The sequence below is a fragment of the Physeter macrocephalus genome, chromosome 11, assembly GCF_002837175.3.
Source record: "Physeter macrocephalus isolate SW-GA chromosome 11, ASM283717v5, whole genome shotgun sequence".
Lineage (NCBI taxonomy): Eukaryota > Metazoa > Chordata > Mammalia > Artiodactyla > Physeteridae > Physeter > Physeter macrocephalus.
This window is the reverse complement of record NC_041224.1, coordinates 11,804,233-11,831,672: the sequence shown is the minus strand read 5'-3', so window position 1 is coordinate 11,831,672 and position 27,440 is coordinate 11,804,233. Positions and strand designations below refer to the sequence as shown.

The window sequence follows — 27,440 nt, the reverse complement described above, 5'->3', positions numbered from 1 at the left end:
GCTGCGGCCTCTCCCGTTGCGGAGCACAGGCTCCGGACGTGCAGGCTCAGCGGCCATGGCTCACGGGCCCAGCCGCTCCGCGGCATGTGGGATCCTCCCAGACCGGGGCGCGAACCCGGTTCCCCTGCATCGGCAGGCGGACGCGCAACCACTGCGCCACCAGGGAAGCCCGACTTTTTTTTTTTTTTTTTTTTTTTTTTCCCGTGTGCTTTTTTAGTAAGCAGTATTTAATAAAACTACTAAATTAGCATTCGCCAACAATAATGAAAATAAACAGATTTACAGACATATCAGTAATTTGTTTAAAATGAAGGCTTGATTAAAACTGAGAAAGTACCTTCATTTGCAAGCTATTAGTTCGGAAATCCACACAATATTTTTCTTTCTTTTGGTTAGATTTCTAAGCGAATAAGCTGTAAGTTACCAAGTCTTACAGGACAAGTACAAACAGGATACAAGAGTAATTCTTCAACTCGTCTCGAAGACTTTGCCAGAAATTCCCCAGACATTGCTTTTGCTTCTGCACAGAATCCCCACACCTGGCGTGCAAGGAAGTCCAGAGGTCTTGGCAAGTTCAAGCCCTGCAGTTTCCCAGGATGTGAGCCCCATGAGTTTTATTTAGATGTTATGCTCTTAATATACTGTCAGCAATAAGTCATGCTTGTTGGATGATCCTCCTGATAGCTTACATCCTTTCCTGGTCTTTCAACTGATCACGATGTTCTAGAAACCGAAATTTGAATTTGGCCAGGAATAGACCTTTTGCAGAGAAGAGAGACAGCCAACCATTCACCTCAAATGTTATGATAGATTGTAGCTTTTCTGAGAGGAACAAAAAAATGCATAGAGAGTCTGTTTCTATTTTAAAACTTGAATCCAGGGCTTCCCTGGTGGCGCAGTGGTTGAGAGTCCGCCTGCCGATGCAGGGGACACGGGTTCGTGCCCCGGTCTGGGAGGATCCCACGTGCCGCAGAGCGGCTAAGCCCGTGAGCCATGGCCGCCGAGCCTGCGCGTCCAGAGCCTGTGCTCCGCAACGGGAGAGACCACAACAGTGAGAGGTCCGCGTACAGCAAAAAAAAAAAAAAAAAAAAAATAGCACATCATTGCAAAATACTTTACTGTTAGAGGGGGAGCAGCAACCTAGCCCTGACCTTTCTTCTGGCACATAAAGAGAGTGCTGGGGTTCAGGAATACATCTCATAGAGCACGTCTGCGCGGCTCACCACTCTTTAAGTAGGGGCCCCCCCTCTATCAAGCTGGTCTTAGCGCACAGTTGTGTAAGAGGAGGAGAAAGTCAGAATTAGTAGATACTCGTGAATAACGGTTTCTATAAATTCCCAGAAAAAAAATTAGATACTATGACCACTTTAGGGCAACTCAAATGAAAACACTTCATAAAAACACGCAATCATATGCTGGAGCTGGTTCAAATTCATGACCAGCAAAGCCAAGCCTCATGGGGACAGCTAACTGTTGCCTTTGAAATCCCTTTGCTGATTCAAAGCAGCGACAGTAGGAAGAGCCAAACTTTAAATTTTATCTTGAACATATAGAGAGCAAAGTGATGCCGAGAAATTTTGCAGATGTTCGTTTCCTCTGACATAACAAAGATTCATTTAGAAAGGAAGGTGTCATTTAGGCCTAGGAATCTAATTGGGATGCTCTGGCCTATGATTTACGTGTTTGAGGTCTCTAACTAGTTTTTCCTAATCTAAATTTGGTTGGTGCCTAACATCTACGTGAGCGCAATGTATGTTCAAAGTGTGATTCATAGGGACTTCCCTGGCGGTCCAGTGGTTAGGACTCCACACTTCCACTGCAGGGGGCATGGGTTTGATCCCTGGTCAGGGAACTAAGATACCACAAGCTGCGCAGCCAAAAAAAAAAAACAACAAGTACGATTAATGGAACAGTTGCTATAATGAAAGCAAAACTCTTACAAATTAGGTTTCCGGGCAGGTAAGCACGAAGTTTTTTTCTTAAAGTGTACGCATGGCGCCCTTCAGTATATGCACTAGCTGTCTTCAATCCTTTACTCTTTCTTTCAACACAACCTGAGCACCAGCTCCGTGCAAAACCCTCTACAACCTCCTGCGGAAAATGCAGAGTGAAATCAGAGATAGCATTTGTCTTCACTGTGTATGCGATCCCGGAGAGCAGAGGAGACCTGAATTTTAAAACTATGTTACAAGATAAGTGTCAAAATGGTTTGAAGAACTCAGTGGGGTGAAGGCGACCTTCTAAAGTCAAAGGAGCAATTGTCCATTCCCTGAAAACACGGTACTATTTCAAAATCCAGATGCCAGGTAGTGAGACCCTGAGTTCTGGCAGAGCTCCTGGGCTCAGCTCTTTAAAAAGCCATCCTACCCAATCAAGGAAGTAACCCTGGGGAAAAATATCCCAAGATACTTGATCTCCCACTCCAAACACACAGTATACTAAGGTACTCCTAGCTGTGCATAAATATCTCACAGGTTGACTTTTTCTCACTCACTGCACAGAATATTCCATTTCTGAGACTTTAGTTACCAGATATTTAGCAGCAAGCTCTCTGCAAAATGTGGTGTTTGACCTAGACCTAGTGGGTTTTTTTCATGACTTTTTTTGTTCCAGTTAAGGCTATGCCTTCCCCTATTTTATAAGTGCACAAACTTAATGTTTCCATATCCCTATTCCAAGTGCAAAACAAAAAATTCCACCCATTCTTTGGAATTAATGGCCTTGTTGAAACACAAATATCATATTCATTGAAATAGCTGATTCAAAGAGCAGTAGGAGATTAATGAAAGAGGCTACAATTCAACAATGATGAGCTAATGTCCTAAACATTCGTTTCCTACATGAAGAGAGAGTCTTTTCTGTACCTTGCCAATGTTCCCCCTTCCATAATACACATTACTAAATTTATACATAATTCAGAATGGTCTTGTTCCGTCACAGCTATAGAAAAAGCGACGCATGAAAGAGACGCCAGCAAATGATACAGCAAGCGATGAATATGAAAACCCTGAATTCAACATGTAGGTAACAAACCAAACCCCAACCGACTGTGGGTAGAAACTCCCTTCCCTGTCTCAACATGAGAGGTAGAAAACCAACCAGGGTTCTCTGCTCCCAGGCACTCCCGGGCTCTGGGTTCTGAATATTTGCCATAAGGAAGGAGGGCGAGCATATGAAAAAGGACGTAAGGCAGGGTCCTAGCAAGAGGATGGAGCGAGCTGGGACGCAGCGCTCCCCGTGCATTCCGTCTGCTGGGCGGACTTCACAGAACACACACCTTTCCTCGAGGAAAGGACGCGGGCAAGGAGTCTGGGGGTCGGGGTGCGGGTGAGGGTCTCCAGGGCTGCAGGGAAGCCCTCCCGGGAGACCAGAGAGGCCCAGCGAGGCCCGGCATTGGTGTCCTGTGTGAACGCCAGATGTTCATCTACGGCGGCCTCACTCACCCTTTCGAAAAGCCAGGCACCAGAGAAGCACTCGATTTAGACCGCACAAACCCGTGCAAAGCAAGCTTCGGGCTTCCCCCGCAAACAAATTCTTATTTTGAAAACAAAAGACAGGCTCGTGGCCATTCTCAGAGGCGAGCACATTCCTCCCAGGGCTGAAAAGCATATTTGCAGAGGCCAAAGATTAGACAAAAGCCTTGAGCTGGCGACACACAGCCGTGGAAATGATTTTTTTTAAAAAATTGATTAGGGCCTCCCAGATCCAATTCTTTCTCCCCTTCCGGGGATGATTCCTGGGCCGCCGAGCAGAGCCCTTAAGGCCTGTTAAAGACGTCGGATCGGGAGGGGGAGGAGACCCCGAAACTTTCCCAAACTGCGGCAGGCTGGAGGCGGGCAGCGGCCGCGGACCTCGGGGTCCCAGGGCGCAGGGGGCACCCCAGGGGCGGCGGCCACCCCCTCGGCCGCCGCAACAAAAGGGCCGAGCGTAGCCTTCGCGACCGGGCTTCGAGAACCGAGCCCCGAGGTGGGGAGCGGGCGATGGCGACCCCGGGGCTGCCGTTCTCGCCCGGGCGAAGGAGGAGATGGAGCCGCGTGTCCGCGGCGCGCATAAAGGACCCTCGGATGCATCCAAACCAGCCACGCGAGGCGGCAACAGCTGATGCCACCCGCACCCCGGCGGCCCGCGGCCCCCCGGGAGCGTCTGCCCGAGTATCTCGGCGCCCCCGGGCGGCGCCGCCCCCTCGGGAGCGCGGCGCTGGGGCTGCAGGCCCGCTGGCGGCGGCCCGGGCTCGGGCGGCCGCGGCGACACAATGCGGCCCCGGAGCCCCGCCGCCGCCGCCGCGTCTGCCGCAGGCCCGCGGCCGACACAAAGCCCGCCGCCGCGCACCGACCTTGGGCTCCGGCGCCGGGTTCCCGCAGCGTCTTGGTCACCGCCTTCCAGACGTTGCAGCCCAGCAGGCAGAGCAGGAGCGCCGCCGACCTGCTCATCTCCGCGCCGCAGGGCCCCGGGCGGCGCGGGCTGGCCGACCACCGGCTCGGAGCGGCGCGTCAGGGACAGCCGGCCGCCGCGCCTCCCTCCATATCGCCTGGCTCCGCGCGCGCCGGGCCCGCCGCCCGATTGGCCGCGCCCCCGCCCGGCGCGGCGCCGGGCCCCGCAGCCCACGGCCGCTCCCGCCTCCGCGCGCCCCGGTGGGTTTCCCCGAAGGAGCCGCCGCCGCCGCGCCGCCGCCGCCTCCTTAACCCCTTCGCGCCCCGCCCGCGGCGGCGCCCAGGCCCCGGGCCGTGGTGCCACCTGGCGGCCGCGCGCCCACGTGCCCCGCCCGCCCGAGCGGCCACCCGCTCGGGTCCGCCCCGCGCGGCCCCCGGTCTCCCGGGAGCAGTGAGCGCGACCTTGGCGTCCAGACCGCCCCGCCGCCCCCCTACCCCGCCTCTTGGGAGAGACAGCAGCTGCCTTTCAGGCCGACAACCTCGCACCAGGTTAGCTGATGGCCCGCTCGGTTTGCGCAGGAGCGCGGCTTTCTGCAGCTCTTCCTGTCCCAGTCCACCCAGGAACCCCAGGGGAGAGCTGACACCCAACGCCGAGGGTCGGCGGGAACAGAATCCCCCGGTCCGGGTACACCGTACGTAGGCGGCCCTCAGCGCCTGAGTGTTGACAGGCGAACATCTCCAGGTTGTGTTGGGCTTGGATGTTTCTAGAAGGTTACGGTGGGGAGGAAATTTACACTTATTGAGGCCTAAGTACTTGTTATTTCCCACTTTCGTCTTCATAATATAGGAACTCAGAGGTAGGTATTGCTATCCCCATTTACAGAGGAGACAATCAAAGCTAGGGAGGGTTAAGGAATTTGTCTTTAGCAAGTCGCTGGTGGGTGACAGAGCCAAGGTTCCAATAAGACAATCATCCTGGCCCCAGGGTTGAAGCTCTCAGCGAGAACCTCAGGCTTCCTTGAAGCTGAGGTACCCACCCAGCAGCTTCCATTCTTTAACTCCCTCTTGTCTGTGTACCTTCCTCCATATAACCCTCATGTCGCCCTGACTCTCTCCACCCCATCTCCCAACCAGCACTGCAGGGACCCTGGGACCCCCGATCTGGGGAAATCCACACCAGGCTCACTAGAGGCCCCGTGCTGCCTCCAGAACGGTAGGCCAGAGGAGGGTTATCATTGTACTTTTATAATTGGGCATTAAGGTATGGCAGGCACTGTACCAAAGAGAGAATGAAGGATGGCGCTTGCCCAGCTGGTTTATTAGAGACAAGTCATTGTGAGACACAATAAAACCAGGAGGAGGGGAAGCCCCTGTGGGTGTTACCAGCACCCTCGGGACCAAGGCTGCAATTAGTGCAAATTGGGCACCTGCACAGGGTGGCAGGTAGTCGGGAAGGTGGCAGAGAAGACCCACAATTAGGGACTGCCTGATGCCGCCTCCTCTAACAGCCAGCGTCAAAGCCTTAGGGTAACTCCAGGGTCCACATCAGAGCCAGGGGAGGGGTGCATAGAGAGGACCATGCGGATCAGTCCGTCCCCAAGTCCAGCTTGGGTTCCTGCCCCCAGGAGCACAGAGTCCAGGCCAGCTAGCTTGCTTGGTGGAGGATGGCTTTTGGAGCAGGGCGGACCCAAAGTTTTCAAATCACTTTCTTGGGGTAAGGGACTGCTTCTAAGAGAAGTGACATTAAGCCCAACCCGGAGATGAAACTTCTCACTTCATATCTTTTGAGGATGTGCCTTTGTCAGGGATGTTGATTATAAGAGACAGCACTAGCCTGAGCAAGATAATAATGATAACAAGAATAATCGAAAACCAGGTTATTTTGGGGAGAGCACCTGGGACTCCTACAGAATCCTGGGTGCTGAAGTGTCAGGTCTCATGGGGGAACCAAGGACACTATTATATTTGGAGTTCCTAGTATTATATATGCCACTCTCGTTGGACTGGAGGTATTTCCTCATGACAACTTACTCGGGTGGTATTATTATTCCTGTTTTACAGATGAACAGACTGAGTCTCAGTGACAAATAATTTGCCCATAGTATCTGGGTCTGATGACAGCAAACTCAAATTCCCTATATCAAGTTCCCTCCAAGAATAAATCTCATGCAAATGACTCAGGTTACCTCTAGCTGTGTCCACATTGTTTTAAAAATGGGTTCTAATCCCAGTAAAGTCCGAATCCAGTTAATAGCATCTAATGAGTGGTATTGTGCCACTGTCAATTTCCTGGTTTTGATAATGTGCTATAGTTGTATAAAATGTTACAACTGGGGGATGCTGGGGGTGGGGAGCTGGGTGCAGGGGGTAAGGGACCTCTCTGCACCATTTTTATAACTTCTTATGAGTCTATCATTATTCAAAATAAAATTTTAAAAAAGCAAAAATCCTTGTTCTATACCATTTTCCCCCCTAAGCTTCATTGTTCACCCAAAACACTGGTATTTGGGGTCCTATTTCTATTCTAGTATAGAGTTCTAGAACTTTTAAGAGTGGGAGAAGTCTAAACACTAAGTGATGAGTCTATTCAAGTTTGGGTCACAATCAGGACTTGTAGATGCTCAAGATAATGGTGGTTATTATTGTGCATGTGACAAAATTTCTGTGGATGACATGGCAGTTTAGAAACAGTTTATATACCTTGATAGCAACACTGAGGCTTGTATATAATAGTTTCTGAACGACCAGCCCCATCCCATCTTGCAGATGAAACAGAAGGAGGTTAAATACTTTGCACAGTGCACCATCTCAGAGCCAAAAGGAGAGCTGAGGCCCCCATGAGCACTGGCTCCCCATGTGGATGTTTTCCAGCTACTTGGGTGGGAGGCTAAGAGAGCACAAATTCTGCAAAATCACATAAACAACTGCACTGTGCATATCATCTGCCTAGAATTATGTAAGAATTAAATAATCACCCTTCTCCTCTACTGGAATAAAAGAATATGGTTTACCTTTTCTCCTGTTCCAGAAACCAGACTCCCACTTAGTAACTGGGGTGGGGGTGGGGGTGGAAATAAATCACTGCTTGGGAGGGAGTGTTTGCAGAACAATGGAAATCAGAAGTGTTCTTTCCTTCTAGAACTTTTCCTGTTGCTCTTATTAAAATCTCACATTGTTTGACTAAAGATGAATTATGACTGTACTCACTTGAAATTGCTTAGAAGTTGCCTGCCTGTACATTTCATTTCAATTTTCGAGTTCTCTGCCAAAAGCAGTGATGCCACGCACAAAACTTTTCCTGGCTGAGTTTTTCCAGAAACCTTGATGTCAGAGGCTCTGTGTCAAGGTTTCTTAGGCCAAGATTATTTCTTCCATTGAAATCTTTCCTGATGTTGCTGCCCATGTGGTGGAATTTTAATTGTCTGAATTTATTTCAAGAGGCAACGTCCTTCCTTCTCCCCTTTCTCCTCCTGCCCCCTGCTCCCCGTCATCTGCCCCAGAGTAAGAAGCTGCCTGTGAATAACAAATTTAGTATGAGGTTTGTACAGATCAGGAAGTGTGTCATGGACATTCCAACTCCTGTTTGCTGTTGCTTGTATTAAAGTTAGATAAAATGTAGCCAGAGGTGGAAATTGGAAGGGCTCAGCATTTTTTTTATAACCTGTTGGCCATCCATTTGCAAAAGACAAGGAGAAAGGTAAAGAAATTACTGAAAAGGAATTGATGTGTCCCGTTAACCAGAACACTCCCACGTTGCCCTCTATCAGTGAGTCACACCCACCTCAATCCATGTGACTTGCCAACAAGATCTTCTTTCGGCTTCATGTGAGAAGCTGCAAATGTGTATTAGCCTACAAGAGTGAATCTCTGGCCGTGTGATTTCAGATCCCCTGTATGACTGTTCTTCTTTGCATGCCCTGGGGTCACTAGAAGACTCTGGGACGCATCAATAGGTCTTGGCCGTTGAGAAGGATATTCAAAGGCTGGTGGCTACCTGAGAATCTGGTTGCCTGTTCCATTAGAGCAAGGAGAATCTTCCAGTTCAACCCTTTGCTGGCCATGGAATTACTGTCATAGAGTCAAGGAGGGCTCGAGGAAAGTAGGGAAGTCAGCGTCTGCGGAGGGAGAATGTCACCTGCCAGATCAGTAAACAAAGGATGTTGCAGCCATCAAGGCTTCAGCCGCTGCAGCCACCCCCAGACTGTGAATCCTGAGGGGATTCAGGATGGAGAAAAGCAGGACACTGGCCCCAGATAGTTAAGGTGCCTGTCAAAGGAATGATTTCAGGGAGTCCAGACTCTTGCATCTTCCCATACGCAGAAGTGGGCTAAATTCATTAACTCGAGATGTCCGGTGTTTCTTTAATTAGCAGTAATCTTCTGATGTTCCAACTGCTTGTTTTGGTGGTGGTGGCGGGGGGGTTTGCAAAAACTCCTATACGTCCTGGGTCCTCTCTTGCCTCTTTGGGACAGTCCCTCAGAGCAATCTGAGAGGCTGTCCCTGGGCTTAAGTCCTCAGTATGGCCGCCAAATAAAACGTAATTCTCAACTTTTAGGCTGCGCAAAAACTTAGAGTTAGGGAAAAGACAGGAAGCTAATGGAGAAAATGGATTAGGTAATTAACACGAATCGAATTCTTGTTGTGTGGCTCATTCTATACCTGGAACAGGGAGGAAAGCTTTGCTGTGCTGTAGGGCCTCACTTCCCCTAATCTCTGGTCAATTTCAGGCGAACTCTTTCGGTGTGGTACTTTCTTACTCTTTTTCCTTTCTTGTCATTTCCTCTCTGCTTCGTTTTGAGGCTCTGGACCCAAAGCTACCTGCTACCAGGTCATTTCTCTTAATGCCTGTTTAATTATTCAACGAAGGTTCTCTCTCTCCAGCAGTGCCCTTCGTTACAGGCCCCTTAAACATGGAAGTGGGGATGAGGAGGTGATTTGTCGGCTCAAACCATACAACGGGCTTAAATATTAATTATTGTAATATTAATTTAGTCGTTCAGCCACTCTCACTAAAATATAAACTCCATGAGAACAGGGTGTTTGTCCAACTCACTGACATAATTCCCGGCATCTGGAAAAAATATTTGGCACAAAATAGGTGCTCAATAACTATTGGCCAAAGTGAAAAATTGTGTCTAACCTTGAAGAAATATTTTCTTCCAGTCAGTCTAAATATCAGCCTGCTACCTTGGACTGACATATGAATTAGCAGGTACTGACTGAGTCCTTATCACGGGTCCAAAGTTTTAGAAGGTAACTCAAGATGCTTTCCCACCTTCTGAGCTTCCTGCTCACAGTTACTCTTGAGAGATACCTCCTCAGACAGGCAGGTCTTGCACTGGCCCCTGAACTTGAGCCTCTCCCACCATGGGACCGGTTCACTGCACTCACTAACCGCTTTGTAAAGTTAGTTATCATTATAACCACCTGCTCTCACCAGTTGCAAACATCTGCTTTCAACACATAAGTTTAGACCATGTACAGAAAACATGTAGAGTGGGATTCCTGAGTGAGCTGGGGTCAGCATTGGCCAAAGTGCATGCTGTCTGTCTGTAATAGTCAAAACTGTAACATCTGGTGCTGCTGCTATCTGGGAATGTTTGTGTAAACTTGCGACGTCTGAAAGCACGTGATTCTTCTTTTTATAACTTCATTGGGGTATAGTTGATTTACAATGCTGTGCTGGTTTCAGGTGTACAGCAAAAGGAGTCTGTTATACGTATACACATATCACTCTTTTTTAGATTCTTTTCCCATATAGGCCATTACAGAGTACTGAATAGAGTTCCCTGTGTTATACAGTAGGTCCTTATCAGGTATCTATTCTATATATAGCAGCGTGTATGTGTCAATCCCAATCTGCAAGCACACGATTCTTGAGTTCTGACATCAGTATTTAGGGTAAAGTTTTATGTAGACAATAACTCCAGAATCTTCTCAAAAGAGGGCAACCTTCAGTCATTTGAAATAAACTCAAAATAGTATATCTGAAAATCTGAGCATGATAACGTTTCCACAGCAATGTCTTATCTTCCCAACTCACAAGCTCTGAAGGAACCTCCTTTTCGACATCTTTGTGGCTCGCTCAAGATCCCCACGCCACCCTGCTTGGAGCTGACTTTCCGCAAAGCCACTGGCTTCCCAACTGGCTGGTATACATAGATTTGATTGATTGGTTTTCATTCAGAGGAAATGCAAAAGTTGTCACGTGGAATACGAGATTTTGGTGCACATATGATCTTATTCAAAAATTATTCTTTCCACTATTTTTTTTTTTTTTTTTTTTGTGGTAGGCGGGCTTTCCTCTGTTGTGGCCTCTCCCGTTGTGGAGCACAGGCTCCGGACGCGCAGGCTCAGCGGCCATGGCTCACGGGCCCAGCCGCTCCGCGGCATGTGGGATCCTCCCAGACCGGGGCGCGAACCTGGTTCCCCTGCATCGGCAGGCGGACGCGCAACCACTGCGCCACCAGGGAAGCCCTCCACTATTTTTTAAAAAGAGAAGTAGTTGATTTTAAAAAAATATTTTACTTATTTGGTTGCACCAGGCCTGAGTTGTGGCAGGCAGCCTCCTTAGTTGTGGCACATGTGCTCCTTAGCTGGCTCTTTAGTTGTGGCAGGACAACTCTTAGTTGCAGCATGCGTGTGGGATCTAGTTCCCTGACCGGGGATTGAACCCAGGCCCCCCGCATCGGGAGGGTGGAGTCTTAACCACTGTGCTACCAGGGAAGTCCCTCTTTCAACTATGTTTGAAGAAAGGTGTTGCATAACACCAGCATTTTCATCTAAATAAAAATATTTTCTTTTCAAAGAAATATTTTTTTTTTTGAGTCACCACTCTGCAAGACTTAAGCAGGTCTCTCCCACTCCCTCCGCTCAACCCCTCCTCCCAAGAATCTGCCTTTACATGGGGTGAAGGTGTTGACAGATGTATGAGCGGCGGTCCCAGGGATATTTCCCTGAGGAGGAAAAAGGCCTGTCCCCAGGGATGAGGGGAAACAGGGACCTGGAGAAATCTAGTTATGAGGCAGGTGTCCTTGAAGGGAAAAGGAATGGGGTCCAGGCCACATGGAAGAGCCCAGACCCTGACTCTGAACACACTGACAGCTGACTCCCAGAAGCCCCGGTGGGAAAGCATACGATAGGGGCATAAAAGGTAACATTCCTAAGCTAACAAAAAGCATCAAACAAACGGACTGAAAAATCCCACAACCTAGAGACTTCCCTTTCACCCAGCCCCAATCAATGCCTTGCTAAATATAGGATTCCTTCACGGGGAGCCTTATTTGGAAGCACCCCAGTATCTTCCCATATACCGTAAACCCTCTCTCCACTGAGGCAGGCAGCACGGTGGTTAAACGCCTGAGCCTGAGCGCTGACTCCGGGCTGACTGGGCTTGAACTTCTGGGAGGTTCCTCACCTTGCTTTGCTCCTTTGTCAAATGGGGATGAAAAGAGTAGTACCTCTGTCCAAGGGTTGTCACGTGGATTTGGTGAGATAAAGGACAGAGCCTGGCTTGTGGTAGCAGCTGTCTGTATGCATAGTGGTCATCTCTCCCCTGCAGAAGTAGGCTGGTTCTGAAGATGGGAAGTTTCTTGGGTGGCGGTGGGGACCACTGGCTTGGCCTTAAACCTGCCCTGTGAGGTCTGCTGGGGGCTCCCTCGGGTGCTGCTGGCTCTGACTCTTCAGATGAAGTGGAGATGCTTTCACTGCTGTTCCTTCTAGAACAGTCACTCAAGTGACTTAGCAGTTTCTTGTTCATAATCCTTTCTGCTGGGCTGTGGACCCTACACAGTCTCCTGGATGCCAGGAATGAGGGAAGTCGATGCCTCCTGGACTAAGATGGGTGCTTCCTGGAGGAGAGTGGAAATCAACAGTCCCTGGGCTCATTTCCTCGGCCAGTCACGTGGTCCAGTCTCATACCGGAGAGAGCCCAGGTAAGGATAACAGGGCTGGGAGAATAGCCAGGCTGTCTTTAGCAACGTGCAGACTGAGGACCAGCTGAGAAAGTCAGGAGGAGGCTTCCCTGGTGGCACAGTGGTTAAGAATCTGCCAGCGAATGCAGGGGACACGGGTTCGAGCCCTGGTCCGGGAAGATCCCACACGCCGTGGAGCAGCTAAGCCCGTGCGCCACAACTACTGAGCCTGCGCTCTAGACCCCACTAGCCACGACTACTGAGCCCACGTACCACAACTACTGAAGCCCGTGCACCTAGAGCCCGTGCTCCACAATAAGAGAAGCCACCGCGATGAGGAGCCCGCTCACCGCAACGAAGAGTAGCCCCTGCTCGCCGCAACTAGAGAAAGCCCAAGCTCAGCAGCGAAGACCCAACGGAGCCAAAAATAAAATAAATAAATTTATATTAAAAAATAAGTCAGGAGGGAGAGAGACATTGGACCCACAATCTGGAGTCTTTAAGGTTAATTTATTTACCAGTTCACATTAAAAAAAAATAAGTTGTCAGAATATGAGGATTCTTTCCCTCTTAACAAAGCCACAGAAAGTGAAACATGATTTGGAATTGGTTCTTTTATAAATATCATTACACAAAATGTTTTGCAAATTAAAACTGGAATACTGGAGAGGAAATAAAGCATTTCGTTTTCTTGGCGTCCTTGGAACTTTATGTTCTAGACTGAGGCCTGAAGTCCAGAACAGGTAGGTACCTGTGGCTGACAGAGTCTTGAATGTGATTCCTACAGTGTATCTAACCTTGAACTTTGAAATCATTTCTATCAAATTTTGCCCCCAAACACTCACACCCATACACCAAAAATTATGGTACAGCTTTCTTTAAAGCTTGCATAAGAATAAGAGATTTTAAAACCTGGGAGAGATGGTGATCCACTGCCCACTGACATGAAAGAAATAGTACTTGCAAGTGAGAAATTATACGTGAGTTACAAACATGCAAAAATGGGCACAGCCATCCAAGAAAGAAGTGGGAGAGATTTTAACTGGGTGGATTGAGTAAAATCTGCCTCAGAAGTTCTAGAAAAAAGTTGCATGTGTTAAAGCAAAGTATTCAGCTTCTTTTCCATAGAGGCAGCTGCAGCTGTGACTTGATCACAGCGTACATTCATTGTTTTGCCCGTGGGGCATCCAGGCTCCCTCCATTTGGTAATGGAACCGGTACTTTCCTAAAGTATCTACCCTCACTTTCCTCTCAGTCCCGGTGATTTAGGGCTGGCTCCAAGGGTAGACATGTGATCCACGTCTGGCCAATCAGCATGGAAGCCCCCATCTCTAGCCAGTTCAGAGGTGGGACCGTGGTCCAGTCAGTCCAAATCAGACTCAATTCCAGAACGTTTTTAGAATTTGAAACTCTTGAGAGAGAGAAGGGCTTTTCCAGCTGGGGTTAATGAGAGGAGAGGCTAAAACATCGCACCCTCTGGCAGCCATCTTGCCACCATGATGTAAGAAACTAAGAGTGGAGACAAAACAGAGCAAAGCAGAACTTAGAGATGGAGAGAGTGATATGAGCCCCTGAATCCAGCCAGTGTCTCCCTGGGACTTTGACTTGTTGAGTGAATAAACTCCTTTCCTTTTTCTTTTAGCCATTTTGAATTGGGCTTTCTGTACTTACAACTGAAAGAATCTGGCGGATGCAGTTGGAGAAGAGAGATGGGGGTGTTCACAGTTTGCTGGTTCTTGATGCTTTCCTAAGGATGAAGTGGCATTTACCTAACTTCTCGATGGCCATTGACTGTGGTTGTTATCACAGTGAAGAAAACTTTCCAGAAAACCGGACTCTTTCCGGAAGGCACTTTTTTGTTTTTTTCGGGAAGGATATTTTCCACGTGGCTAAGCGTATGAGAGACATACAGCAGCAAAACCAGAAACTCTGGACTTGCCCAGTCAATCCCTTCTTTAAATCTTACTTCACACCAGGTGAAGAAAACCCCAAAAGCATGACAATTCTTTGTATATTAGATCCTAAAGTTTTATTATGCTTTGAAACTTAATCTACCACCGTTCTCTCTTTTTGTTTGTCACACATACATCTGCATCACAGACACTGACAGTGACAGACCTGCCTTTTCACTTCCCTAGCGGGAAGTTAATTGTCTTTTATGCCCAAGTCGTGGCCACCACCTGTGATGCCTCCTGGGCAGGAGGAGGTGACAGTCTTTTTTGTGGAGTAAATCACAAAAGCCAGACCTGCTTTGGGAAATAGAATATAACCATCGTTGGAAACTAAGCTTTCAAGTATGAATGTTATCCTGGCCTATACAAATAGAAATCACCATAGAGGAGTTAATTAAACATAATAAACAGTTCAAGCGGAACAGGAAACTGCTATTTTTCCTGTCTCCAAAGCTTCTATCATAGGGGAAGGAAGAGCTAATCAGCAAAGAGCCAGGAACATGAGAAGAATGGGAATCTCACGGCAAGGACTGAGTGTTTGGCTCTGAAGAAAAGCAAAGTCATAAATTTAATCCCTGGTGGGGTTTCAGTCCGTGCCTGGGGGGAGGGGGAGGGGTACAAAACCCGTTTGTGCTGATCAGTTATCTATAGAGAGTATCACGTAAAATGGCAAAGTTTATGGTTACGACATCACACTGGGATTTACAGGGAGTCGTACCAAAATACTTCTTTGGTGACAAGATCATACATATCAAAGAGCTTTTGAAGACTGAAAAGCATAAATGCAGGGAATTCCCTGATGGTCCAGTGGTTACAACTCGGCGCTCTCACTGCCGAGGGCCCAGGCGCAATCCCTGGTTGGGGAACTAAGATCCCACAAGCCACGCGGCGTGGCCAAAAAAAAAAAATGCAGAGAAAATATTCTGTGAGTAAAAGGGGAAGATGAGCAGAGGAAGAGAGGCAGGTGCAGGAACGGGTAGGATGAAGAGAATCGTTTCTGTTCCGGAAATCTAGGCGCTCAAAGACCACTTATTAAGAAACCAAACAAAAACAAAACAAACAAAACAAACAAAAAACAAACAAACAAAAAGAAACCCAACAGAAGATGGACTACACTCCAAAGCCGTCGGTAGGACTGAGACTTGGCATAACTGAAAAAGCAACTTAAGTGTCCATCGACAGGCAAATGGATAAAGAAGATGAGATACATATGTACGATGGACTATTACTCAGCCATAAAAAAGAAAGAAATAATGGCATTTGTAGCAACTGGAGATTATCATACCCAGTGAAGTAAGTCAGAAAGAGAAAGACAAATACCATATAATATCACTTATACGTGGAATCAGAAAAAAATAGTACAAATGAATGTATTTACAAACCAGAAATCGACTCACATATATAGAAAACAAACTTATGGTTACCAGAAGGAGGGATAAATTAGGAGTTTGGGAGGAACAGATACACACGACTATGTGTAAAATAGATAAACAACAAGGACTTACTATGTAGCACAGGGAACTATACTCAGTATCTTGTAATAACCTATAATGGGAAAGAATCTGAAAAAGAATATATATATGCCCACATACACACAACTGAGTCACTTTGCCGTACACCTGAAAGTATCGCAACATTGTAAATCAAACATACTTCAGTTAAAAAAAAAAGACTCAGTGTGAAAGGGGACAGAAGACTTACAAAGAAGATCCAAGGCCCTTCTCTTCAACACAGAATCTTCCAAAGTTAAGGATGGGTGGGATGGGCATAAAATAAGGAGGGAACCACCTCTTTCCACAACGCTCTAGAATTGCACACACCACCTGGCATTTGAAGTGTGGCTGTCGTGAGAACAGGGTCACCCTCTGCTAGATGTGAGGACTCTGGGGTTCGAAACCGGATCATTTTTCCCTTTCTAGGAGCTCAGGCCTCGTGTCTCTCTGCCCACAACCTGAAGATAGCTGTTCGCATCTGCTCGGGCTCCTCCCCCCACTGAGCGCGCCATCTGTCCCCGTGAAAGGTGAGCGAGGCTCGGGGCTGAAGAGCTGCTGCAGACAGCCCTGCCACAGACCCCGGGGCCAGCTTCTGAGGAGTACGCCCCAGAAAAACTCCTTACGCTAAGCCGGCCAATGTTAAAAGTGCAGTTAAGGGAAGATGAGAGATGAACACAAAACTTCTTCTAGTATTTCAACTTGTCCCTAAAGTAACCATTTGTGCTGAGGTCCTGAGAGCTGAAAGGGGGCCAATTACAAAGAGAAGGGGGCTGGAGACTTCCCTGGTGGTCCGGTGGTTAAGACTCTGGCTCTCAATGCGGGGGGCAGGGGTTCAATCCCACTTTGGGCAACTAAGATCCCGTGTGCCACATGGCGTGTCAAAAAAAAAAAAAAAAGAAAGAGAGAGAGAGAAGGGGGCTGGAGGAAAATTTGAAGAGGAACAATGACAGAATGAGATATTTTTAAAATTTATTTATTTATTTTTGGCTGCATTGGGTCTTTTTGTTGTGGTGCGCGGGCTTCTCATTGCGGTGGCTTCTCTGGTTGCGGAGCACGGGCTCTAGGTGCGCAGGCTTCAGTAGTTGTGGCACGTGAGCTTCAGTAGTTGTGGCATGTGGGCTCAGTAGTTGTGGCGCACGGGCTTAGCTGCTCCGTGGCATGTGGGGTCTTCCCGGACCAGGGCTTGAACCCTTGTCCCCTGCATTGGTAGGTGGATTCTTAACCATTGCACCACCAGGGAAGTCCGAGAATGAGATTTTTACCACTTTAATACATGGTACATTTATTTATTTCTGTGCCAGAAATACAGAAAGATGCAGGTAAGCTGAAGAGAATCTGAGAGGCACTAGGACCATTTAAGAGGGAAAAGAACGTCAGTTTTCTATAACTGACCAGCAAGCAGTTAAATTTACGCAGAGGAATGAAGATGAAGACATGTACCTGGTTATGGTGAGAGAAAGAAGCAATGTAAGAAGAAATGAGACTATGTAAGCAAGTTTTCAAGATGGCAGTAATTTAAAGAACCAAATAAATAAAACTGAGTGAGAAATTTCGCTTTGAACTTCCCCCAAGCAAATTAAAATAGTAGCCAAAACTCAATGGGTTAGTTTATTTGGAATTATTATTTTCAAGGATGTCATTACAGCACTCATTTCAGATTTTCTACAACTTCAAGAACTTCTCCCTTTTTGGGAGAAGTGGAGACAGAGACCTTGACTATTTGCACGATTTTTGCCAAATCACTTTCTCTTTCAGACTCACTTCCTTCATTTCTGAAAAATGGGATGAGAATAACAATTACCTTACAGGGTTTGTGGAGGTGACGAAATGTGACCATATATGAAAACTAAAAGCACTCGGCGACATGAAAGCTCTAAAGAAATGATAATAGTGACAAACTCCTTAATATTTCAAATTTCCTTTGTCTTCCTTGCAGTCACATCCACAGAAGTCATGACTTTTAGGGTAAATTTAGGGATTAGATGCTCTCTTCAGCTGACCGTAAACATTGGTCATTGGGGGATTAGAAACACCAGCACCCTGGAAAATTCTGAAACTGAAAATCACCATGAGTTTTATTTAGGTGGCTATCGCAAGTAAACCACCATGTCTGACCCCAACTAACAATGTTTATGATATGAGGTTAAAATAAGTGTTGAAGTACAGTGTGGTCAAACCAAGGGGACACCATCTAAACATGAGTGGCAATGACAAGTAAAGGTGAAGGGGTGGGGACCAGCATCTCTCCTGTCACTCAGGCCAAAAACCAATGAGTCACTTTTTGATAATGGCCATTGTGACTGGTGTGAGGTGATACTTAATTGTAGTTTCGATTTGCATTTCTCTAATAATTAGTGATGTTGAGCATCTTTTCATGTGCTTTGTTAACCATCTGTATGTCTTCTTTGGAGAAATGTCTATTTAGATCTTCTGCCCATTTTTGGATTGGGTTGTTTGTTTGTTTGATATTGAGCTGCATGAGTTGTTTTGAAATTTTGAAGATTAATCCTTTGTCAGTTGCTTCATTTGCAAATATTCTCTCCCATTCTGAGGGTAAAAGAACAAAATAATGCCATTTGCAGCAACATGGATGGACCCAGAGGTTGTCATACTGAGTGAAGTATGTCAGACAGAGAAAGACAAATATCATATGCTATCGCTTATATGTGGAATCTAAAAAAGAAGGATACAAATGAACTTATCTACAAAACAGAAATAGAGTTACAGATGTAGAAAATAAACTTATGGTTACCGGGGGGGAAGGAGGAGGGGAAGGACAAATTGGAAGATTGGGATTGACATATACACACTACTATATATAAAATACAATAGATAGCTAACAAGGACCTACTGTATGGCACAGGGAACTCTACTCAATACTCTGTAATGATCTATATAGGAAAAGAAGCTAAAAAAGAGTGGGTATATGTATATGTATAACTGATTCACTTTGCTGTACACCTGAAATCAACACAACGTTGTAAAGCAACTATAACCCAACTAAAAAAACCCCCAAAAACCCAATGAGTTGCAGGGAGGGGAAACGAGAGTTAGTGTTTAATGGGTAGAGAGTTTCAGTTTTGCAAGATGAAGAGTTCCGTGGATGGATGGTGATGCTGGGAGCACAACGTGAATGTACTTCATGTCCATGATCTGTACACTTAAAAATGGTTACGATGGTAAATTTTATGTTATGTGTATGTTGCCACAGTTTAAAAACTATGAAAAAACATTATGAGTCACCTTTGATTCCCACATTCATTCTTTAATGAGATGAGCTAACCTGAAGAGAGACTGAGAGGATGGGATAGAGGTTCTGAAGTCAATGAACATTGATGTAACACTTCTGACTCCCAGGCTGGTTGCTCGGAAGCAGAGATGTTTCTGAGTACCAGGGTTTTTCTCCATCAGGTGATGCTTCCAACACAGCTTCTGTCACCAGTTCCTCTCTACCAGCCCCAGCCATTCAAACCTCTGGCCCAGAGCTAGTAGCCCTACTTCTCTTCCCTTGTACCAGCTCTGAGTGAGAGGAATAGGAGATAGAGGGGAAAGACACTCTGAAATCGAAAATAAGAGACAAACAATCCAGCATTAGTTTCCACAGAATCTTTTTTAAAGATTCCAATGACATGACTTGGAGCGAATTCCATGCCTTTCTGGATAACAGGAAGACTCATTATGATTTTATAAAGACTCCGGTGCCTCATATATTGGATATCATGCCCCTTGATGGTTTCACTGTGTTACAGAAGCAAAAATAGGCAAGTGAGTGCTCTGGGAGCAGGGTTAAGGACTTTGGCCAGAAATAATTTCCCAAAATCTGTGTCAATAGGTGCTGTATAACACAAGATTCTCATCCTGTCAAGTCCAAAGCTAAAAAATGTAAACGAAATAAACCAGAGTAACAGCAGACCAGGAAACCAGTCAAAAAAACTTCCCATGGTTTATTTTTTGGAAGCTGCTTTCTAGAGAGGAGCTATGGGTTTCCATCTTGATACCTGTTGCTAACACCGGAAACTGCAGAGGTCTCAGGTGTTGGGAGGTGGAAGAAACCTTTGCCTCTTCTTATGACCCACAGGGAAGCAGAACATGAAGGGGGTTGGGAAGATCTAGAGGCTGATCCTATGAGAGGCATACATTCGTGACAAGCCGTGAGGCCAGAAATGCTGTGACTTGAAAATGGCTAGTTACCTTCAAAGGGAGGTTGAACTGGAACTGTATTTTAAGGACCTTAAAAAGGTCTGTGTGTGTGTGTGTTTCAATTGTTTACTCTTTTTTTTTTGAACATACAATAGGATTCTAGTACGTTTATTTCATGAGCACAAGAAATTGGGAATATTCCATATTCAAATACATTGAAATAGAGATGTTTAGAGCCAAAAGCTATGTAAATCCCATTTTTTCTTGAAAATGAAGGTCTACATTCCTTTGACTGTAGCTTTCCTCAACTCCTGTCCCCCATGACTCCCAGAAGTATGAAATTGATAAATATCCATTAATTGTTTACTCTTGGTCCAGCAATTCCACTGAGGAATTTTTCTTGCGAAAACAATCAGTCAAGACCAGTATTGCTGTGACGGCTTTTACATTGTTTTTACAGCTTGTACTGACAAAGAAAAAAATTGGCAGCAACTTAACTATTGTATTATTAAATCAATTATGATATTCTTATACAGTGGAATACTATGAAGCCATTAATAGGACGGCAGAAATCTATTCATTGATGTGAAAAGATACATGTAGCTTGGCAACATGTATCAATGCTTCAAACAAAGTATAGAGACATTAACTCTTCCTCTCAGGAATTTATCTTCAAACGACAATAATAAAACAAGTCTAGGATGTTCAGCAGAGCAATGTTTACAGTACAATGTTTACTCTTAAAAAATACTGCTGTAACATGAAGCTCTATTAATTGAGATTGGTTAAAAATATTACAATTATATCATGGAATATCATGCAGGCATGAAAATTATGCTGTAATTTACCTTTGTTACAAAGCAAGCTCACTATAATACGAAGTGGAAAAAATTTACAAAATGGTAATCATTGTATAATTCCATCTTAGTAAAAGTAAAAATATCCGGGCTTCCCTGGTGGCGCAGTGGTTGAGTCCGCCTGCCGATGCAGGGGACACGGGTTCGTGCCCTGGTCCGGGAAGATCCCACATGCCGCAGAGCGGCTAGGCCCATGAGCCATGGCTGCTGGGGCTGCGCGTCTGGAGCCTGTGCTCCACAACGGTAGAGGCCACAACTGTGAGAGGCCTGCATGCTGCAAAAAAAAAAAAAAAGAAAAAAGAAAAAAGTAAAAATATCTATAGGAAAAAGTGTGCATGTGTGCAAACACACACATCTCTAAATGTATAATAATAGTTATCTCTGGATGGTGGAGTTTTTAGCTATCTTTTTTAATGTTTATTTATTTATTTATTTTTATTTTACTTTATTTTTGGCTGCATTGGGTCTTTGTTGGTGTGCACAGGCTTTCTCTAGTTGTGGTGAGCAGGGGCTACTCTTCATTGCGATGTGTGAGCTTCTCATTGCAGTGGCTTCTCTTGTTGCAGAGCACAGGCTCTAGGTGCATGGGGTTCAGTAGTTGTGGCTCAGGGGCTCGGTAGCTGTGGCACACGGGCTTAGTTGCTCCGCGGCATGTGGGATCTTCCCAGACCAGGGCTCGAACCCGTGTCCCCTGTATTAGCAGGCAGATTCTCAACCACTGTGCCACCAGGGAAGTCCCAGGGAAAAATGTTATATACCCAGGGAATAATGTTTATTTTTCTAATAAACATTAATGTATTATTTTTATAGTAAGAAAATACAGCAATACTATTTCCATGATTTTTTTAAAAGCACATAAAGACTAAGAATTCATCCTAAAGTGTTTCTCAACCTTTTTTTCATCACCATCCCCTCAGGAGCCTTTTAAAGACATATTTTCCAAATTACTCCTGCCATGAAATTTTAATGCCACAGATATATCATATATCTGTTTATGTACTGTATTGTACATCTGCTTTATACATAAAAAGGGTATGATTTTTTTGATCCTCAAGAAGCAATCTACCTTGGGGCAATATTTTTCCTGTTAATAATTATGTTCTGAAAGGACACTAAGAGTGTGTGTGCAGAAACTTACTTAGTCATCCTAAGTCATCCTAAACTTACCCAGCCTTCTAATTAATTTTTCTTTTGCCTGATTTATTTTATTCTTTTACATCTACGTGTCACCCAGCACCTCAAAGTATTCTACTGTCCAAATTCTCTTCAGCCTCCAATTTTCCTGAGAGGCTGAGGGTTATAACATGAGTCTGGTAGACTCATACATTCTGTCCATTCTTGCTCCCTGTCTTTCTTAATAGCTGTTATGCCCAGTAACAGACCCAATACAAGTTCTGTATTCTAACCTCCATCTGGTCTGCTTTTCAAGGAGCGCTGAAATCCATAGGGCAGGCAGTCAGGAAGAGCAGGCTGGAACCCTCAGGCATAAGCTGAAGTTCTCTCCACAGGCAAACTTTCTTCTTCTTTAAAGAAGCCTCAGCTCTGTTCTCATGCCCTTTTACTTGAGCAAATCAGGCCCACCCAAAATGTCAAGGATAACCTCCCTTACTTAAAGTCAACTGATTTTGGATCTTAATCACATCCATAAAATACCTTTACAGCAACACCTAGATTCATATTTGAATAACTCAGACTGTAGCCTAACAAAGTCAACACATAAAATTATCAGAGTCTATATCCTTTGTCTTCTGGACACCCATATGCATCCCGTTAAACCTTAAAGACAATAACAAGGTCATACTTCCACCCAAATCTATACAACTATCCTGTATTCAACCGAAAATGAAACGGAGCCGGACTCTGTGGTCGTTCCCCCAGCCCCCTCATGTCCTCCACCTGTCTTTTGTCTGTAGAAAAACTTTAGCCAAAGAATAAGTTTAATCAGAGAAGTGAGAAAATGCAGAAGCAAAGAAAAGGGGTCAAACAGGACAGAACAATAATAGTTTAGTCAGTAAGCAAAGTCAATGACCTTCAGTTCCTCTTTAAGGGCCATAGATAATATTGTGAGCCGTATCCTGTGAGCTGTCTTATAGATACTGAAACCCTCACCAGGTGGAAGAAGTTAACTACACGATGACCAGACGGTAGCCATGACATAAGCTGCCAGAATTCTATGAGGTGGTCTCAAAGAAATGGGAGCAAACCAACCCTGGAACTGAAGACTAACTGCACTTAAAACAATCAAGATGATGCTGATCAGATCCACCGCAGGACCGATGTCAAGATGACGGTCAGAGCTGACCGTGCCGTTTCTGCACGTAGCTCCCTCCCTCCGTCTATAACAGCTCTTGCCCACTGATGGTCAGTGGGGGAAAGTCAGCCTTTGGACACGCGTCCCCCTACTCCACCCCGCCAGGTTGCCAGCCTCTGAAATAAAGCAGACTTTCCTCCCCACCAACCTTGCCTCTTTATTGGCTTTAGCGCGGCAAGCAGCTGGACCCACTTTCGCTAACAGCCTTTGGTTCCCAACGCGGGGCTGCTGCACTCTCGCGATATCTGGCTTCTGCGGTTCTCCCAGCAGGGCTGCCGCCGTGACGACGCGCCGGGGTGGCTCGCTGGTCCCGAAAGGGGGATTATGGGGGGACGTTCCTAGCAGCTGCCGAAACCGTTTGTTTCGGGGCTCCTCCGTGTTTCTCCCCTGCTTGGCACTGGCTGCCAACGTGCGCTTTTCCTTGGTGGAACGGAAACATGCATCTGGACGAGCCGACAAGCTGCAAGACCAAGTAGGTCCACCCGTGTGCACCTGGGCTGGCTTCTCTTTTGAGCACGAAGTGCTCTTTGGGCATTTTGCTAATTGGTTTTGATCTTTGCTAATGGTCTGATCTCGGTGGCCTCAGCCTGCAGCGGCTTGAAGCAGGGTTTTGATTCCCGGCCAGAGATTGAAGTCAGGCCGTGGCAGTGAGAGCGTTGAATCCTAGCCGTGAGACCACCAGGGACCAGTGACAAGGCTCCGGCCCGTCAGCTGTGTAGAAATGAATTTCCACGTAGAGACCGCAAGTAGTGAAACAAGTAGAATGTTGATTAGGAGGAAAAAGAGTACGTGTGCACAGGCACATGGGCGGGCTCAGAGAGAGAGTTGCGCCCTCGTGGTAGTTTGAATCGCTCATATGGGGCATTTCTTCCAGGTTTCTTTTGGCCAGTCATCTTGCTTTGCCTGGTTCTGAGTCCGTAGTTGGTATATCTCAGGGTCCTCCCATGTGTTTGCACACATCTCTTAGCCAAGATGGATTCTAGCGAAGAGGCCTCTGGGTAGTTGACATCACTTACTATGAGATGATGGCCCCTCTCTTCTGAACTCTGGGGATCCTTTCTGCACATGTGTACTCGGGAAGGTCTCCTTGACTTCGAGAATGAGGAATATGTGGTCTTTTATCTCTCATCTGGGCAGGATGAGAACTCCAGCTGCCCAGTCTGGGGCCCATCTGTCTCCTGCCTCATGTCTACCATTGTTTGTGAGAATTGAGCGTCATTTGGGCATTTTTGCAATTGGTTCTGACGTGTGTCTGCCGTCGAGGACCGTTTGTGTTGGGGAAGTGTTTGGGACTCCATATCGGTCATCCTTTCCTCTGGTTTGTGACAGTTCTGTCTTCTGGTGTGTGAATGTGTATTCCATTTGTGTTGCCTTTTGTACAGTGAGAAATTCAGGTTCAATTCATTAAAAAGATTTTAACTATGAAACTATGACTTAAAAAAATGATCTTTTTAAACACTGTGTGGCCACCAATAATATTCTTCAAACTCCAAAAAGATTGGTTAAGATGAAACTCCTTTGAAATTCCAAAACTGTTTTTTTTTCTGCATATGCAGTTAGAGAAAGCTAGCTTGATAGAATATTTTACTTTCTTCAGAATTCTGACCCTGCGATAATAAAAATATGCCTAGGAGAAATCTTGAAGTTAACTCTTACTATGTCCTTGAAATACAAACACAGCCCACTTTGCCTGAGACTTCAGCCTTGGGTTAATTACTAAAACTTCAAGCCAAGGGGAAAAAAAAAAGAGAAAAGAGGGTTTGGGTTTATTAAACACACATCTTGTACCAAATAAAAGAGAAATTGTGCTATGAAAAAATATATGTTTTTAGAGGTTATGGAATATGTTTTTAAGTTTGCCAATCAGAAAATGCTGGTATAACAGTTCAATTACTTGTTTCTTGGTTTTGTTAAGGTTTTCAAGGATTAAAACTGTAATATGTAAGAATGATGAGGGAGGCATTTCAGTGTGTAAAGCAAGTTGTATATGTGTTGTTGGCGAGAGAAAATATAAAAAAATGGAGATTTTTTTGTTGAGGAAAAAAGGGAGAATAATTTTGTCCTAGGGCTGGTTGCTTATGTATGGGAAAAGTAAGGGACAAATTAATGTGGATTCAGAAAGTGATAAAAGGTTTGTGAAAAAGGGACTTTGGAAAAAGAATCTTGTACACTGTCAGAATTAAGATTAGATTGAGGGACTTCCCTGGTGGTCCAGTAGTTAAGAATTTGCCTTCCGATGCAAGGGGTGCAGGTTCAATCCCTGGTCAGGGAGCTAAGATCCCACATGCCTCATGGCCAAAAGCTAATGGTGTTAAAAGAACTGGGCTGATAGCAACAGGATGATGAGACACAGATATTAGAGAGGCCAGGTGGGAGGTATGTAGCCATCAGGAGCCATGTGAGGGTGAAGACCTTAGTAAGCGGTAAGATCAAAGGAGAGCCAGGGTGGCCTAGCTCCATGCCTGTTCTACACTGGAAAACCACTGGCCAGATCTGATGTGTGTGTCTTCCTCTGCAGACCAGGCTCTAAGAGTATTCCACCCCTGATACCAGAAGTAGGGGCTTGTTTCCACCAGTTCACCTCCAATATTAGAAACAAAGGCATATGTAATTTTTTTGTGTGTGTGTGATACGCGGGCCTCTCACTGTTGTGGCCTCTCCCGTTGCGGAGCACAGGCTCCGGACGCACAGGCTCTGTGGCCATGGCTCACGGGCCCAGCCGCTCCGCGGCACGTGGGATCCTCCCGGACCGGGGCACGAACCCGCGTCCCCCGCGTCGGCAGGTGGACTCCCAACCGCTGCGCCACCAGGAAAGCCCGGCATATGTAATTTTTGCCTTCTTCTCCTTCATTTTCATTCTTTTCTTCTAATAATATTGATAATAAAACAACAACAATTGCTTTATCTTGATTAGGAGATAAAATACAATAATTTTGAGAACTAAAACACTTTTGCAGCAGGTCAGCAATGCTCAGGAAAGTTGGGTTAAATTTCATTTTTAAACTCATAATATATACATATGTTTTAAAAACAGACAATTGTTCTCTTTTCCACATCTCCCAGGGAGAAATGATCACAAACAGAACTTTGTGAAATTCCCTGTGCATCTGTGGGAAGAGGCAAAGAGAGGGGGAAGGTGGGGGAGGGGGCTGAATTATCACAAAGCGGCTTCTTTCGGCCTTGCCAGGGAAAAGCCACAAGAATTTGCCAGAAGACAATCTTCCTGAGGGACTAACTCACTGCTCACTCTTCTCTCATGCCCTGTAGTCTCCTTGTTCATGGTACAGACATTGTGTTCATCTGTCCTCTGATGCTTATAGTTGTGAGTTATTTCTATGGATGGGGTTGAAGGACCCAGTTAATCATACCGCTCTCTCCTCTGGGCTCTGAAATTAAGAACATGCACTAAAGAAGGATGGGGAATCATTGTGTGCACTTTACTTCTCTGCTTTCACCTGTGGCCAAGTGGGCTTCTTAGAAGCAGTTCCTTCCTTAAATCGAACAAACTCACTGCATTCCATGACTGCAGGCTGGCTCCATGGGTGGGTTTACCTGAGTGGGTATTTTGATTGGAAGAGGCAATTGGAAAAGCGATAAACGCAGCTTGTAGAGGAGCGCCGCCCAAGAAAGAGTCAAAGAGATGTGCCCTTTATGAGTAGCCATTTTTTACTGAGTTCACCAGTCCTGAAGAAAATAGGGAATAATACCTCAGTCTCCCACCGCGTCGCCAAACGTAGAGAAGAGCCAGTGAGAAGTGGAGAGCAAGCAACTTTCTCCCACTGTTTCCCCAGGAAGGTGGGAGTCTTGGCAACATTCCGTATTTTATGGGCCAGCAGGAACTTTGGAAGAGGAAGAAAATGATTTTTCTACGGCATACAAGTGTTTCCATATAAATTTTATCCATTTATTCATTCAACAGTTATTGACGTTTTACTGTGTGCAAGTGATCCAAACACAAATAAGACGAGACACAGTACATCTGTTCACCATTTTGTAATGTAATAATCCCACCTCATCCAGCCATTAACTCTCAATTCTCTGCAACCCCAAATGCTAAGCCTGTTTGCTCTTTTAAAAGGTGGAGGAAATGCCTACCTGAAAGCATGCCCATTACTATGTTACCGAAAAAAGCATTTTACTAATTTGGGTAAGACACAAAGTGGCTGATTTCATAAATATGGTACCCTGGGAATCTTCAGTTTCAAAAAGAATCTCTACAGAAGGAAAGGGAAGGAGACCTACTAACAAGGGAAATGTTAAAGTTGATGGGACAGTGGGAGAAAAAGAAGTAAAAACTAGTAAAGGGCTTCCCTGGTGGCGCAGTGGTTGCGCGTCCGCCTGCCGATGCAGGGGAACCGGGTTCGCGCCCCGGTCCGGGAGGATCCCACGTGCCGCGGAGCGGCT

At 45.9% G+C, this 27,440-nt stretch overlaps 1 protein-coding gene across 1 annotated transcript in view; it reads right to left on the bottom strand.

The window, feature by feature from the left end:
• FAM171A1 (family with sequence similarity 171 member A1) overlaps positions 1-4,493 on the bottom strand; it is a 129,913-nt gene extending 125,420 nt beyond the window's left edge. The window contains exon 1 of the mRNA XM_024116393.2: positions 4,334-4,493. Within this exon, the coding sequence (XP_023972161.1) occupies positions 4,334-4,430 (97 nt within the window). The 5' untranslated portion in view covers positions 4,431-4,493. The remainder of the gene's footprint in view (positions 1-4,333) is intronic.
• Positions 4,494-27,440: the final 22,947 nt, after the last annotated feature.